Genomic DNA, 17,035 nt, shown 5'->3' with positions numbered 1-17,035 from the left:
GGAGAAACTGTGCAGGCTTTAATTATCCTGTACCGCTTACCTGAGGGCAAAAGGTCAAAAAGGTGGTGACCAGAATGGAAATGGTCCTGTTTGAACGTTTGTGCTCAGAAGAGGTAGCAGGTGTCAGCCATGGCCTTGAGTGATGGGAGAGGGCAGCTGATGACCTTTAGTGCTGACTTTATCTCCCTCTGCAGGGCTTCTTTATCAGCTGTCAAGCAGTTTTCATACCAGCCAGTGAGGTTTCCTGAAGTCCAGGATCGGCTCCGTGCACTAACACATTGACGACAACTTGTTTCACTATAAAGGATTTCTTAATAGTTTCCACTTGAACTTGAAATTAACTTAATCTGTAATTCTAATTTTAGAGGGGAGAATATATTTTGAGTGACTGACTTTGTATTTTGAATAGTTCTTAGTTTGTTTTACATGAAAATATTACCCTCACATGACAGAGTTGGACCGGAGTCAAACCTCAAAATAAAATGAAAAGGATTAGAACTAACTCAGCCCTCAGTACAGCAGAGCTTGTTCTGTATTTCTTCTAATCCTTGTTAAATTTTTTTGGTGAAGCACTTAGTTATAAATTCTGATATTCAGGTGTCAAGGACAGCAGCTGAAACGCTGTGCTCTGCATTTCCCTTGTTTACTCAACTTCGCTCCTTAGTAGAAAAGAAAATCCATTAAGCTTTCAGAATGAGCACTTAACATGGCATACCACAGACAGCAAATGCATTCATCAACAAGTATGCCGCATAATCCCACTGAGTAACCTGGAAACATCTCATAATTCTGTGTTAGACATGACTAAAATACCACACAACATACAGTGTTTGCTTGTTTTTATTCTTCATGACAAAAGTGGTTCACAGGTTAACGAGAGGTAACTTGCATACACATAAAAAGTTGAGGCCCGTCCAATGTGTGAAGCGGAGTGTGTGCATGTTGTCTTCTAGAAACAATTTACACAGAATGCCATTCACATAAATACAGTCAAAATATTATACAACAATGGTAATTAAATTATACACACATCTGACCAGATAATTAAATAGATTTTAAAAAAAAAATCAATTTACAACCTTCAAAGCAATATGACATTATATTCAAGCATTTTCACTTTTTAGCCCGAGCTTATGGACAATCAACCATAAACAGTCCAGCTCCCTCCGGCAGACCTGTCATTTTCAAAATCCCATTGTAATACTGTATATTGTTCTGATGTTATGCTAATGCTCTATATCCATAATATTTATAAAGTAACTTGTCTCACAGTAAGTGTTGACAGAAGGTAGCCATTAATTTAGGGGAAGCTGAAGTAAAAAAAAATTCCTTCATCGCTGAGCTCCTACAAGGCATTCCAGCTAAAAAGTGAAAATATTTTGTCAAAATGGAATATCACTTTATTCAGTGCTAACACTGCTCAATGAGTTTCCTTAAAGCAGATAAAACATACCTTCAAAGGAAAAAAAAAAAAAAAAAAATCACAACTACATGGTAGAAGTAGCCTCGATTTAGAAAATGTGAATGTTAAATAAATCAAAAATCAAGGCACTGAAACAATAATTAAAACGAAATCAATCAGCAGGATGTGGCATCGTTCACTGAACCACACAACAATTGAGCTTTAAAAAGAGTGATGTCAACGATTTCTTGCATTCAGCTGTGATTTGTTTTCAAACATCCAGTTCCAAATGAGGTGTTATGATTATGATTGGTCACATCGGATAATTCATTTTGAATATAAACTGCACTCTGTCACTCAGACAGATGATGGTACAGTGCCAACGCTGACATATGTGATGCTGTCCTCAAATCAAAGTCCTGGCATCACATTTATTTACAAGAAACCAATTTTGTGGCCATTGATGAACATGTATTTATATCTATAATTAAAAAAAGTGTATTTTTCTGTTCCTGTTTTGAAATATATTTTTTGTCTTAAATTCATTTATTTATTTGCTGTTGTGAGTCTTAGTGGGCTGTTAGATTTAAAGCGTATTGCTTCTCATAATCATGGGGCATTATTGTTTTTCAGTCTTTCTATAAGCAACAACCCTACCAGCAGCCTGCTAGAACTATTGGCATTCCTAACTGACAACAATGGATGCTGTGGCCACAGGAGAAGAGACTAGCTTACTCTGGGTAACACTACTTCATGACAACATGCTTACTTTGGTAGCACACATGGTGACATTAAATGATGATATACGAAACATGATTGTTGCTAAGCTGAAGTGAGAAAAAGCAGAAGCAGAATGGGAACGGTTAACATAATTTTGCAATTGAGAACAATGAGCATGAGGCAACAAGTTAGTATTGGGTTTAGGGAAAACCAAGTTAGTGGAGTTATTGACTTACATTAGACAAATAAAACCCATAGTTCAACACCCACGAGATAATTATCAGCCAGTACTGGCACATTGTGCACTTCTACCACTATGCATTCCCGGGTGAATTCCAAAAGCTGATTACTATGAGAGGTGCTAAACGGCTACTGGAAAATGACTGCAGCCAGCAACTGTTGACTGGAAACAAAGATAAGCTTCAAAAACCCACCATGATCCTAAAGAACAGCAGGAAGAATACAGGCACTCCTGACTTGGTCTGCATAGTTTGCAAAGTAAGATGCACATTAGAGATCTCCCAGATCATGTGTCTGATAACTCGGTGTTTGACCTGAGGTGGTGAATTTATGGCTGATCACTTTCCATCAATGAAATGGTGCGTTTACAAACCTCTAGTTAAAGGGTGTGGCTGGAGCCAAAGAGCAAGACATGTCATTGGATAAAAAAGGGCATGTCACCGTACCACCAGTTATAGGGAGGAACCTCTAGACTATAGCAGACTTTCTACTTTTAGGATAGCAATTATTTCAGTAAGGCTGCATTGTTCTATAAAAACCACTACCTTGGACATCTATCACAGAAGATCTAACAGCTTACAGACAGTAAAAGATGCAGGAAAGGCCTGACGAGGATGCCAGACTAAAGGCAAGAGTGTAGACATAAACAGCCTTAAACAGATCATAGCCTTGAATAAAAGTCTGAGGATAGAAGCACTGTACATGAAAAGTCTCGATGTGGAATAAATACTATCAGTGGTTCAACACAACACACAGCCCTGAACAAGACCAAATGAAGCTGGAACCACTTTTAGACAAGACACAGTCAATGACTTCACACAGCAATGAGCAGCACATGTCTCTCTTCATCCTTCTCCAGGCTGCATGCAGGTTTCTCCGCTCCAAGCAGAGAAGACCGAGAGGACGGGATGAGAGATTTTTTTTTTTTTCTTTTTGCAATTTTTTTTCTGTTTCTGGTGGGCAGAGTGGGTAATGTAGCATCGTATCTGGGATGAACAGGATGTCTTGAGTCGGGAAAGGAGGAGGGAGCCGGGGAGTCAACATGAAGACAGGTCCTTATGGAGAAGAAGGGGTTTGGAGTAATGGAAGGAGTGTTTCAGCGCTACGGGGACAGGGTGAGACAGAGACAAGAAAACATTTAGTTCAACAAAAAAACTTAAAAAGATGAGGGTAATTTAGAAGGATCAATAGATCAATATAGCATATAAAATGATCAGAAAATCAAGGTTAAGAATTTGGTTAAAGAAAAATATATAATCAAAGTAAAACTATTTTTAGCCCAAATAATAATTAGTGCTAAAGAAGTTTGTGCAAGAACACAAGTGATTGTTCCAAATATGAAAAAGCTAACCTAATAGATATCTTATATATAATAAGTGATTGGCTTATTTAATATTTCTTTCTTGATATAGACATAATAAGGTAAGTTTAGTATTAAGTATGAATCCTCGGCTGTTTCATCTCATCGTCTGCGAGATGATTTCGAGTGTGTGCTCCGTGCCCGGCCAGATGTGGCCTGAGCTTTATGACCAGAGCTTTTACTAACATTGGTGTGGGATTCCTCAGTAGTTCTAGTCGTGGAGTTTGTTAATCTACGTCTTGACTCTCTACACACCCCAGTCATCCTGGTTTTACTGGGTGGATTGTGAACAGCGGGAGATGTGGATGTCAGGGTCCCTGACGATTTCACATTCAGCCGAGAAGAGACTGAGGCCGACTGACATGTGTCATGGCATGCAGCTGCTGTTTGAGCAGAGTTAGACCTGGAAGCCAACGGTTGCTTTCTTCGCACAGAAGTATCTACGTTTGGTTTTAGATCAGGCTTTTGTTTATTTTCACTCCATGCTTCAGATCTGTTAGAATGCACTCGCAAAACTTTGGAAGAGGTTATATTATCTATGGATGAAGAAAACAAAGAAGACTTTAGCTTGGGGCTGGAAGAGGCAGGTACAATGTGAGTTGTGATGAAGGTATCCTGCCGTGCAGGGAAAGAAGCCCTCCGGCCTGATGCACCCTTTCTTGAATCACTGACTTTGACCATTACTTCACTGTTCACAGAACTAGTGGAGCTTTTACGTGTGAGAGAGTGGCCAGAATTTGACGCTGCATTAAAAACATCACTGACACTACGACTTCTAATGAAAGTGGCGTCTCTTGGGAGATCCCTTCCTTTAGAAGACCGGCTACTTGTTTGGCTGGGGTTGTCAGGACAAAGAGAAAGAGGGGTTCTTACAGGGCTTGTATGGAGGCTTCGTGTTAGAGCTCGCAGGTGGTGCGTGGCCATGGTGGGAACACTGCTGCCAAGAACTGGACTAGCCCGTGGACTGCTCCTCAGTGGCGGGCGTGCCGGACTGCTTCTGGGACTCCGAGGGGCCCTGCCTGACTTGTTGGCCAATTCTTTGGCTCGGGACCGGCGAGGGCTGCTGTTCAAGCTGTGGGTAGACAGAGGCGCCTCCAGGTCTTCCAAACGCTGAGTAAGAGCCAGTTTCTGCTGGATGGCCATGCGCAGCAGAGAATTCAGGGTCTTCTTCTCATCCTCAGCTGCTGCCAGCTGCCTCTGCATTTCATCCAGTTGGGTGACATACTGGTCACACCTGAGAGGTGCAGAAAATAAAAAGATGCAACATGCACATGCAGGAACGACCAGATTACAAAGCCAGAGACACAGCAAAGCTGCTAAACACGATTCATAAGCTGAGCCACACACACTTAGGTAGTCATTAGAATATATCAAAGATATCTCCATTCACAAAAGAAACAGAAACACCCGTCCAAAAGCATGGCAAGTTCATAGACTCCAATTTAACTGTGAAGACATGTTGAGCAATCACAAGCCTGAGAAAAAGTTATTACTGGTTATGGTAGACTAACAAAAATTACACTAACAGTCAACACCAAATGCTTGGATTTCAGCATATTATGGCATTTTCATTAATGTATTATTTGTTACTTGTCTATAAAACAATACTTCACAAATATCTTAAAATGACAAAGACTAGTTATGTTTTTTGGATCACACCCACAAATACTAAAAGGATCAGAAGGTGATGCCAAAAAATCTTTTCATTATTACTTATACTTTGACTTACAAGCAATTTGTTCATTTTATGTTGTTTGACTACAATAATTTTTTTGAGCAGGAAGAGATGGGTGCTGTAAAGATGACACTTACAACATACATGACCAGGGCCATGAAATCTACATAAGTGGTGCCAATTAAAATAGAAACAAAATTCCAAATTGAAAACTTATCAATGATTTATTGGTGATGACTGATTGGGGTGACTGATGTCAGACAGTCTGCCCATTAGTGACCTTTGTGACACACAGTGAAATGCAGTTACTCCAGTTATCCACATGGTGGCACCACTAATCTTATTATCAGCAATGGTGATCTTTTTAAGACATAATCTATAGCCTGGTACAACAGACAATAGTCCTTGAACTCTGTCCGTTCTCTAATTCTTCTTAAGGATAATCAAATCCCAGCTCATAACTGTCTGGAGACAGCCTAGACAGTGTAATGCATCTCTAAGAAGATTCTCAAGCCTCTAATGACAATATGTATTTTTTGCTGCCCATTGGAAATAGAGAGGAAAAAAAAACAGTATTAGAGCCATTAGTGAACTCCCACAAAAACATTCCTCTATTCAACCACTATTACATCTGATGCTCTGATGAAGAGGTTAGTGATTAGTGACTGAGGTTTGACTTGTGATAGCACCCTCTCACTCTGTCTACTGCCCCACCCATTTCCTATCAACATGAGGCTTCTTTCCCTAAGGTGACCTGGCTTGATGGGACAAACCTGTCCTTCCCTCCTCCCCCGTAGGCACAGGGCAGAGCATGTGGTTCGTAATCTTCACGTGAACCAGTGGATTGTCCACAGGCGTAATAAGCAAGTTAAGCTTATTACATGAGCGTTAGCTACAGCTGTACAACAAAGGCGCCATTACTAAGCATAAAGAAAAGTACCAAAGATGCAAAGACCAGACAATTGGAGCCAAGGAACGTTCAACTTCTCTAAGACAAAGCTGAATAGAATATTTTTAATCGCACATAAATAAGGAAACCTTACCGGCTGGCAAACATGACTCGGAGTGAAGAAAAGGTAGCAGCATCCTCTTTCAGAGCTTTGAGCTCATTGCGCAGTTTCATCATTGTCTCCGACACCATGCTCTTCTCTGTCTCATACTTGGTTTTCAAATTGGACAGGGCCAACTCTGCGGTCTGCATTGACAACAAATATACAGATTCAACACAACACACAATTTCCCATTCAAAGTGGAGGAATTAATGCATATTATCATGTATTAATTGTATAGTAGACAAGAAATTTTACCGATATGTGTATATCATACTCAGAGCACCATCATAGAGACTTCTGCAGCAGAGTAGACAACACCAACTAAAAACTTATGCCATTTAATTCACCATGCAACAACAGGGCCACTGAAGGCTTGAACCCAGTTTGTCCCTCGTGTGATCATCTTACATGTATTTACAACTTAAATATAATCTTCATTACAGAGGTCTAATATGTAAATACCACAATTACATCACAGACCAAATCAGTGTGGGAAATGAGAGTTGAGAAGGGAAAATACAGCATGCAATAATGGCCTTGCCAGGCAGATTACCTTGAGTGTGTGTGTGTGTGTGTGTGTGTGTGTGTGTGTGTGTGTGTGTGTGTGTGTGTGTGTATAAAAGGGAGAGTGACAGCTCAGGGGATGACAGAAACAGGTCATTCAGTGCTTGAGGCCCTCAACAGGGGAGGGTGAAGAGGAACCTTCACCTCAGCCTGTACTCAAGGTGTACGACCATTGGAGCACTAGGAACTGTCTAGACAGGACACTGACGATACAGGTCAACCATACCGCTTATGTGAAGATTAGACAGGGATAATACTTTTTAAGACGACCTGCTTCTTATGTTATCAGGACAATCATATTCATTTCAAAAATACTGAATTTGACAACCCCCCCCGATGTTGGCACAAAGGAGAAAGCTTATTTTAAAACACTTGCAAAGAAACCACAGGTTAGTCTTGGACATTATATGACTGCATCGTATTGACAGCTCTTAGAGGGTAATAGTGAAACCAGTTCCCTTATTGATTTTGCTTGCCAATTCAAATCCAAAAATCCTCGATCTGTCTTCTTGTTCGTTTCGTCATCCTGTCTGAGCACTTTAAAGCCAGAGCAGGAAAAAGACATGCAACAGGTCTGGATGAAATAAGATATATACAGGATTCCTTTTCATTTAGGTTTTCTTTGTTAAAGAAAGACATTTCCTCACTAATCTCAGTAATGTTATTGCAGCACCTAAACCCTGTAATGTACACAGTGTTTCCTTCATTTAAGAATTTACTCGTGGCTCTGAGTGGCACAGCATGTGATGGAGTTTACAGGGGGAGTGTGTAACCCAGATTATTTTTATTTTCTGCTATTACAATTTACAGATGCCCCTAAAATGCCAATGAACAATATCGGTAGATTATACAATTTACTGTTGTTCATAAGAGCCTCATAGCCTATAGTCCTCAATCAGTTACTGCAGCAGACACAAATCGAAATCAAAGAGGTCTGTGGCTAAAATAAGTTTGAATAGAATTAAATGAGGCAATCCCCTTGTAAGAAAGTGGTTTTAACTACCTGGGCTGATGTGGACCTACCTAGTTGGGCCACTCAGTGTCTATATTAGAGCAATGTTCATGCTGTCATGCTTTCAGTGGCATCCAGTAATCAGTTCTAAGTGTCAAATGCGATAAAATTCATTAGTGGAAATTCAGTCTATATTTCATAGAGTTGACAATACAACCCGCGCTGTTTTCTTTCTTTGTGAAATGGAGTCAAACTCTGTCAGAAAAACAGGTTGGTATTGGTATTTTAGCCAAGCCTGTCCTACCTGTTTGTTAGCCTTGAGAACAGTCCTGAGGGTAGCAATCTGTTCCCTCTTGGTGCTGAGGAGAGACTTGAGTTTTAATACTTCCTCCAAGAGGCTCTCAGCATCCCGTTCTGACTCTCCGCTGCTGCTGAGCCCTGAGTAAGGCATAGCTCCCCTCTGCCGACACAGGTCCACTGCCACCTGAGGGAATATAAAAGAACTTAATCATGTAAGTGAGAAGGCGACTTATTTTTTTTCTCTGGCAACAGGAAAATTCTACTGTCATTTGCTGGCAGCAAAAAATAAATAAATAAATAAATAAACCTGTCTATATAGAGAGTATATATTGAGATAATATAGAAAACACTTTGTTTTGCTATTTTTTTCTGTGCAGAAATATCATATTAATAGCAATGGCCAAACAATTTGTTTTATTTGTGTTAAATACTTTTTCTTTTTTCAGCAATATACCCGTGAAATGAATTTGCACAAAAAGACAAGAAGATTCCACTGTTCCAGACACTTGTGTTTTCTTAAAGGATTCTCTGCAGTCAAAGCCACAACTTTGACCCCTGATAATCCAATCCATTCATCCCCCCACCCACCACCCCTAACACACACACACACACACACACACACACACACACACACACACACACACACGTGTTAACATAGCCCACACCACGCAATGGATTTGTACAGACATGGGAGCCACTCAGCTACTTTTAACACTCTGAGCTGAGCATTAAGCCCAGCAGGAAATTTGTGCAGGAGGAAATGCCTCCGCTTAGAACAAAAGAAAGGCTTTCAGCAAGCCAGAAAGAGGGAGTCATAAAATGTTCACAGTTTAAAACTTTGAGTTCAAAATCAAGTAGCAGTAGAATAGCAGTCTGCAATAAGCAGTACCATCTTACCCTGAGGTGTTTGATCTGGCAACGGATGACTGCTACCAAGTTACGGACATTGGAGGGGTCCCTGAAATCCAGGGTGGGGGAGCCAGGGCAATTAGGAGATTCTGCTGTGGCTCCTGCACTGTCCACCTCCCCCATAAACTGCAATGCTGCAGCTTTGGAAATGAACATGTCATTGGGTCTGGGCTTCTTCTGGGTGTTGTGCTGTGCGTAGACATGGTGTGATCTTCTTGCACTACTTGCTCCACCACTTGCCCTAGCACTATCACGGTAATAGTCCAGGGTGACCCGTTTTGGCGTCAGATTATTGCACACACAGATGTGGTGATAGAGGTTGGACAGCTCCTCAGAGAAAGCCAGCAGCTCTTCCTGGGCAACACTCAAGTGCCCCTCTGAATCTATCGCCACCTTCCGTGTGGCCCCAATCTCCTTCTCCAGCTCACTGATGCGCTCCTGGTCCTGTTTACTGGACTTTATGCACTGACGGATCTTGTCAGCCAGCTCCTGGGCCTCTGCTCTCCACCGGTCCTTCTCCAGCTTGTATCTCTGCTCCAAAGCATTATAACGCGTTCCTGCCTGAGAGAGTTCATCTCGCAGGTTCAGGAGCTCTTCGCTGGCTGAGCGCATCCTTGCCTCCAACACCTCCTTGCTCTTGGTGTCTACCTCATAGTCAAAGACACCATTGCCACCATCTCCAATCTCTGTGTCATCATCTGCTCTGTCATCTGTCTCCTGGTTGTGCGCCTGGCTGCTCTGCACGGCCTCCAGCTGCTGCGTGAGAGAACCAACTTTGTCCTCTTGCTGATTGAGTGCCTGTTTGGACATTACCAGCTGCATCTGCAGTTCCTCCACTTTGCTAGCCAGGCTGGACTTTTCTCTTTCCGCCTTGGTAGAGACACAAATACACAAAAGATTAAACTCTTCTCAAAGTATGAAGATGTAAGTTGTCAATTAGATAAAATCAATTAAAGCTGATTCATTTCTGAAAAAATTATCAAATCAATCAATTTCAGTTCTAGGCCAGGGTAACAGCACTATACCAACACTTGATTATGTTCCATAAAACACAAGAAGAGTTCTATACTGCACACATTTTTCTCCCCCGAGAATCTCCTTTACTCTTCATGCATCTTTTATGTAAAACCCAAGCTGACCTCATTCCGCTCCATAGTCTAAACATCTGGTGGGTATGGTTCCCCAACCCCCAATTTAACAGCTTCATTAATAATATATCTCAGGCATGACAGTTCAAGACATCCTTAGTTGTCTTGACTACCAGCAATTTGTTAAACCTGATTGTATCAGAAGTTAACAAAATTACTCTGTTAGGTAGTTTATGCAATGTTGTGCCAGGTGTTTTTTCTTAATATAGAAAATGTAGCACACTAACACACAGGGGATGTGGTCTAGAGCAGGAAGCAGCAGAAATCTCATCAGCACTTTAGTTACCAAAACTAACCTTCGTGAGAATCTCACACTTCAATCTGGTTATAACAGATGCTTTGATCTAAGACTAGTTTCAACATAAGGCATCTTCTCTGTGAATAATATATATATATATATATATATATATATATATATAAAAATGGTAGCACATTTTTATTGTTGCCTACCTGTAGGAGCTGCTGCTTCAGTTTTTGACTGTCTGAAAAGTGTAGCTCACTCAGTAGATCTGACACAAGGCCTGAAGTTGGAGCACGTAGGAACACATCACTGTTGTGCGGAGTAGAGCAGCTATGGATGAGGCCGTTAGTTTTGGAGCCCACCAAGTGAGGAGGGTGAGCAGAACCGGGAGCAGACCCAGGACCATTGTTGTAGCCACTGTCCTGGTCCTCTCCCTCACCCTCACCTAACCTCCCTCTACCCTGGCCCTCTTCCTGGCTGTCGTCCATCTGTTCCAAGTGGAGCTCCAGGTTCCCCACAGAATCAAAGGGGTTAAGGGTCAGGGCAGAGAGCTCTCGCCGCAGACTGTTCTTCTGCTCCCTCTCCTCCTTCAGGGCTTCCAGGGCCTCATCCAGTTGCATCTCTGCTATTTCCCTCAGCCTGGCTGCTTCCTCCAGCTGAGCTCGCAGCTCCTCCTGCTCCTCATTCTTCTGGGTCAGCTCAAGCTTTATCGATTCAAACTCAACCTGAAATGCGTTAAAAAAAATATGACTGCATAAAAGTCTATCTCAAAGAGTTATGGCTAGCGACGACAATTTCATGATCACCACCCATAAGGGTTTAAATGTATACTCTTTTCATTATATAGTTTCATTTTGTAAGGAATACAGCAGTGGAATAAAATATTGAGATATTTTGATCAGGCCGAACATTTTAATTACACTTAAGTCATGTTTTAACTTTCTTTAAAATGTCAAACAACATAAAAAAGCAGAAATACTGAATGATACTCAACTCATGTTAGTTACTTAGCTCAGTTGGCCCCAATCTTTACATCACAATTGGCAAAAAAAAAAAAAAAAGCCTCTTTATTTAAAGATCAATATGTAAGAATGAAGGTGTTTGTGCATGATTGATTGTACTTAGATCATTATGGGGTTTCGTCTAAAAATGTCAAGACTTTTTGGTGTTTTTTGGCAACAGCAACTAAACAGGCACGACTTGGTTCTATCTGAAAGTCAATACACAGGTCATGTACACACAAAAAGGCCTCTGCTACATTTAGAACTTGTCATGGAAAATTTGTCTTGGCAGAGCTTCAATATACACAGAAGGCTCATTTTGAAGGACTTGTCTCACACCCTTAAGAATGGCATAAGAATGAGCACATCACACGTGACTTTTCAATAGATTATTGCCAATTGGTGGTATGAGCTATAGGTATATTCATAGTATCTGGTTCTTAAGGGAGATAGTCGTAGGTAATCAGGAGAAGTATGCCTACTCTCTGCCATGGAGGCTACTTCGATTTCTGAAGATAACATAATTAATCATCTAGCAACTGGCCAGACAGTTCTCTTCAACATTGACCAATGTGCATTCCAATTGTGAGGTTTTGTCAACAAACAGAGAGAAGAGGTGTGAGATTTGTGGCATGGAGAACAACTTTCCTTTTTTAGGATGGGTAAATTCAAAAGGTTTTTTAGGGGACAGTATGAGCCCAAAAGCATTTTGGGTATACTGTTTTTAAAGACATTTTAATAACACAGTAATGGATTTAGGTTGTACATTATTTGTTCTGGCAATCTACAGTTTTAATTATTAACCAACAAACCACTTACAGTCACAGCCAGTAGGTTGAAATTAATTTGTGCATCTTGAATTGTAACTGACCTGGTTTTCCTTGAGTACAGACACCTGCTTTTGCAGAGATATGTTTTCTTCCTCAAGCTCGCCATTGTCCTGCAACTGGCGTAACTCACGTACTTTATATTCCTTCATCTCATCTCTCAGATGACCTTTCTCTGCCTCCAGACATTCACATTCCTGTGGAACAGAGTCTGCTATCAGATCAGCACAAAGCACAAAATCTCAACTGCAATTTCCAACCCATGCATGTCATACGCAGTTAATTACAGATTGGGAATGAGACTTCAAAGCTAATACATACTCCAATACTTAATGGGCTCATTCCTGTGCATCGTGAAAAGATAGGACATGATATCTTACAGTAACAAATATTCTGCAGGCACCATACCTTCTTTAACTGGGCAGACACCACCACCAGTCTATCGATTTCTGCGTGAGCATTGCCCAGAGCAAGCCGTGATTGCTTGAGATCTGCTTGCACTTCCTCAATGCGAGTTGCCATGGCAGCCTCTTTACTGGCAGTCTCCTGCAGCAGGCACTCCTCTCGGCACTCTCCATCAGCAGCTGCACGCTTCTGGCTGCTCACAGAATCAGCAAACGCCTTAATACAAAAGAAATTATCAAGAAGTAGGCATTAATTGCAGTATTTGGCAGGCTACAGCATGTTACACACTGGACCATCTGCAGTGCTTGAAGACAAATGCATTTATCTTGTAATACTGATACCAAGAAAGGCAGTGTAATTAACAAAGAAAAGGAAATTGGTTTTCTTCAGCAACCATCACCTGAAACTTGACCACAAGGAAATAGGTGTTATGGTTCTGTAACAAGAAACCTTAGACCTTAACAGCAGCTTCCACACATATCACAGCGCATACTTATGCATCCGCAGTGATAATTTGAGCCGAATACTGTACTTCCACATATGTCATCACAGGTCACTAATCAGCAACCTTGACACATTATGTGTCAATGAATGCCAATGGAAAAATGGTCAAAGGCTACTAAATACGCTCAACTGAACATCATGATGCAGTTATATAATGATGCTAATTTTCAACATGAGTCCACTCAGCTTTGTTAAAACTGCCAAAGCTGAGGTAGGTAAACAGCCAAGAAATTAGCTTTATGCAGATTATATGAAATAAGTGACATTCTGTACCACGATGTCCCTTCAGAAGTAAAGAGCTTTGCTTGATATGTGATTATAAAACATTGGGCTGGACCAATTTCTAGAATTGCATTGGCACATATTCATTACAAAATTTCCAAATATGCTGAAAGCAGGACTTGAATGTTATTTCTCTCTCACTTTAAACAGGCAGATCAAACATTTGCCCACATGACTGGATTAACTTTCATGCAATTGCCTTCTTAAATAAATTTGTTTTAAAAAACCTGTACTAGTTCAAATACCTTTGATGCCCATCTGTTGTATTTGTGAGAATGTATACATCACAAAATAATATAAGTCTCTCACCTATTAGTCATTTGGCATTATGCCAACATAAGGATGACACAATGATTTAGTATGCATATTTGTACAAAGTGCAATAAACTGTGGCTGTAAAAAATGTCTGTTGTACTTATGTGGCTCTCAATTTTATTTCACAAGGGGTTGATTATTAAAGAAAAAAAGAACTAAATGTAACACTGGGAATCACCAAGATTGTAAAAAAGCATGTAGATTGTTCAGATGTTAAAGGCAATGAGAGGCATATGACAAAATTCATAATATGTGTGAAAGGCATATCTTACATGATAATCTGAGTTTCATTATATTTGTCTAATCTTTTTGTCTAGGCTATCCAGTGCTCACATAATTCAATCCTTCATGTAATACAGTTAAGTTTCAAAATGACTTGGATGAGAAAGAAGAATCCTGCGTACTAAAATAGGATATGCTGTTAGAATTGTCTTAATCACTGAAGGGTCTTTTGACTCTGATGCCATTGACATTAGATGGTACACAAGATCAAAATTAACTCTACATATAATCTTAGTATAATATGCTAGAGCTCTTCCTGCTGATTAAAAAAAAAGACAAGTACTAAAAGGTCATGAATGGATGAGCAATAATATGTATGTCATAACTGAATGTTACCTATCAAGAAACAACAATATTATGCTTATGTGACTGTTTTCTACCTGCTCCTCAGTTGTTAATTAAAATGAGCAACATGAGCAAACTGACAGTTTTGATAAAATATCTGCATTTGAGATGTCAACTTTATTTATTTAGTTTAGAGTGAGATATGAAACCCGGAAATAAAAAAGCTTTTGGACATAGTAAAGCAGAGTGAATAAAAACAGACAGAATAAAACTGTATCAAATTTTGAATTGGCTGATAGCTTGTCTGAGTTATAATGTTACATAATCAAAGAAATATTTGTTTGATGTAAGAATTTTTTTTTTTAATTTAGGCAATAAATGACAAAGGTCACAAATTAGTAGTAATTTAATGGGGGGAAAACAAGCACTTGAAAAGCTGTCAGAAGAAGATCATCACAGGCGTAGATGAAAAATCTATACTGCATTTGTTGTCTAAATATATAAATATAACTAGAAGGCCTGGGGTGTTCCTACCTCTTTGAGCTGCTGAAGCTCCGCTTTGAGGGCTTCATGCTCCTCTTCCAGCTGCCTGTGTTTCACCTTGAGAGCAGAACTTTCCTCCAGCACCACAAGGCCATAACGGGCTGCCTGTAGCTTCTCCTCTGTGGCCTCCTGGAGCTCCAGAGTCAGCCGTACCACCTCAGCCTTCAAGTCTCCACTCACCATTACCGCCTCCCCCTCTCCTTCCACTGCAGCTCCTGCTGGGTCTGCATCGGCCTCCAGCATCTTTGCCTGGCCTCCCACTTGTCTGCCAATGTTCTACTGGGACACCTTCCTCCTTCACTCCTCCACTCTCATTACTCCACACTACAAAAACAAAAGACAAAGACCGTGCTTACTGGTTATGTAAAGTATTTAGAACAATGGCCCTGGCAGCAAAATTGTTTTATATAAATCGTATTGTGGCACCAGTTGTGCAAACTGTTTGGGGCAAGATTAATTTCGGGGAGTTGTTAAAAGGAAACACTTATCTGTGCTGTGAAAGCCAAAATGGCTGCTAAGCAAATCCAAGCCATAAATTACTTGACTGATTCAGTTTGCATATATATATATATATATATATATATATATATATATATATATATAAAAATAACAGCCCACTATGAAAACTTTGGATATGTTATCAATCATAACTTGTAGTGGAGTGCAAGCACATACATTATCTCAAGTACTGTGCTTAACTAGAGTTCAAAGTACGTGTACTTGTTCATTCAATGAATTCAATTCCTGATTACTTTGCAGATTTAGACTCATGGTATAACAAAGATTAGGTAAAGTTAAATTAAACTCAATTATATTTGAATCACAATATACATTAACTCGATATATCACACTATAGAAAAGCATTAAACTGTTCACACAAAGAGCAAGCACCTGGCGACAATGGGGAGGAAAAACTCCCATTTAACAGGAAGAAACCCCCAATAAATAGCCCCGGAAGCGGCGTTAATAATAACTCCACACTTTGGCACAGTTATCAGGGTTTCATGATTAAAATGGGAAGTACACATCACTACTATGGGTGGATGCTTTTCAACATCAGCACCATTACACCTGCCATAATGAGCAAGTAGTTCGTGTTAATCAGAAAGATTATAAAATCATATCCACTAAATATTATCCAGCGTTGACACGATATGGATTGAGCACCCAGTTTACTGGGTGGGGCGGACTTCCCCCATTTCCTCATGTCCTCTTCTCTGACCGAAGATGGAAACACCAGCCACCGGCTGACCTGCTGCCAAATGATGAGTTCCGTACGCACATCTCTTCCCCTCAGCCCAGAAACTACACTTCCCCCATCACATGAGACAAAAGTAGTAAACTTAGGAATCAGACACTGAATGTTTTTCGCCGGACCATATGTTGAACATGTTTCAGAGCCCGGAGGAGGAGGAAGTCTACTGACAGGAGATATAGTGTGCCAAAATCTGAGACGACACCGGCTCTGGAAACAGGACACGGCCCCGGACAGCTAACATGAGTAGCTTTAGCCTGATGTCGGCAGAAAACGACGCCACGATGCTTCGAACAGAGCCGAGCTGGTGAATCATGCTAACTAGCTAGCCAAAAAAAAAAATTTATCTTAAAAAAGAAAATCACAAGCTTAGCGGTACACACGACATCTAATTCCAGACTCACGGTTGTTTCTCTCACCGTATCACCAGCCGGTTCCTGTCAGATGAGCTAATTGGCTAACATTAAATGGCCACAGTAGAATAAATAAAAAAAAATATATAAAACACTTAACGTCTGGTTTCACTTCAAAGATGGAGCTCACCAGTTTCCTGCAGACGTTAACGCTGCACGTCGTCCGGGACCTGTCGTCAGGAACGCCGGTCGTGAGCGGAACCAGCCCTGCGGTGTGAGAGCTGCCGCTTCCCCTCCTTCCTCCTTCCCTCCCTGGCTTCCCTCCCTGGCTTCCCTCCCTTCCCTTCCTCCCCCCCCTCGGTCCTCTCGTCTCGCCGGAGGTCGAGTGTCAAAAGCGCGCCGAAACCCCGAAAGCGCTTT

At 40.8% G+C, this 17,035-nt stretch overlaps 1 protein-coding gene across 3 annotated transcripts; it reads right to left on the bottom strand.

Moving 5' to 3' along the window:
• Positions 1-824: 824 nt before the first annotated feature.
• On the bottom strand, positions 825-16,930 carry LOC115046396 (protein bicaudal D homolog 2). 3 transcript variants are annotated; one of them, XM_029506731.1, is made up of 10 exons: positions 16,806-16,930; positions 14,999-15,331; positions 12,800-13,012; positions 12,436-12,588; positions 10,773-11,288; positions 9,163-10,044; positions 8,270-8,449; positions 6,441-6,592; positions 4,596-4,956; positions 825-3,464 (listed from the first exon to the last, which is right to left on the bottom strand). In XM_029506731.1, the coding sequence occupies exons 2-10, from the start codon at positions 15,248-15,250 to the stop codon at positions 3,459-3,461; spliced, it is 2,715 nt and encodes a 904-aa protein (XP_029362591.1). In that variant the 5' UTR covers positions 15,251-15,331; positions 16,806-16,930; the 3' UTR covers positions 825-3,458. The 3 variants fall into 3 exon arrangements, with proteins under 3 accessions (XP_029362591.1, XP_029362589.1, XP_029362590.1); XM_029506729.1 differs by lacking the exon at positions 825-3,464 and having other exon boundaries at positions 3,778-4,956; XM_029506730.1 differs by lacking the exons at positions 825-3,464; positions 16,806-16,930 and adding an exon at positions 16,682-16,798 and having other exon boundaries at positions 3,778-4,956.
• Between the last annotated feature and the right edge of the window lie 105 nt (positions 16,931-17,035).

The sequence above is a fragment of the Echeneis naucrates genome, chromosome 7, assembly GCF_900963305.1.
Source record: "Echeneis naucrates chromosome 7, fEcheNa1.1, whole genome shotgun sequence".
Taxonomy (NCBI): Eukaryota; Metazoa; Chordata; class Actinopteri; order Carangiformes; family Echeneidae; genus Echeneis; species Echeneis naucrates.
This window is presented reverse-complemented; position numbering and strand designations above follow the sequence as displayed.

What these genes read in the sequence shown, in the direction of transcription:
- LOC115046396 (XM_029506729.1), bottom strand. Translation starts at nt 15,250, where the DNA reads ATGCTGGAGGCCGATGCAGACCCAGCAGGAGCTGCAGTGGAAGGAGAG. An exon ending in AGCTTCAGCAGCTCAAAGAG is followed by an intron (nt 13,013 to 14,998) that starts GTAGGAACACCC and finishes TTTTGTATTAAG; the next exon opens with GCGTTTGCTGATTCTGTGAG. An exon ending in TGAAGCAGCAGCTCCTACAG is followed by an intron (nt 10,045 to 10,772) that starts GTAGGCAACAAT and finishes GTCTCTACCAAG; the next exon opens with GCGGAAAGAGAAAAGTCCAG.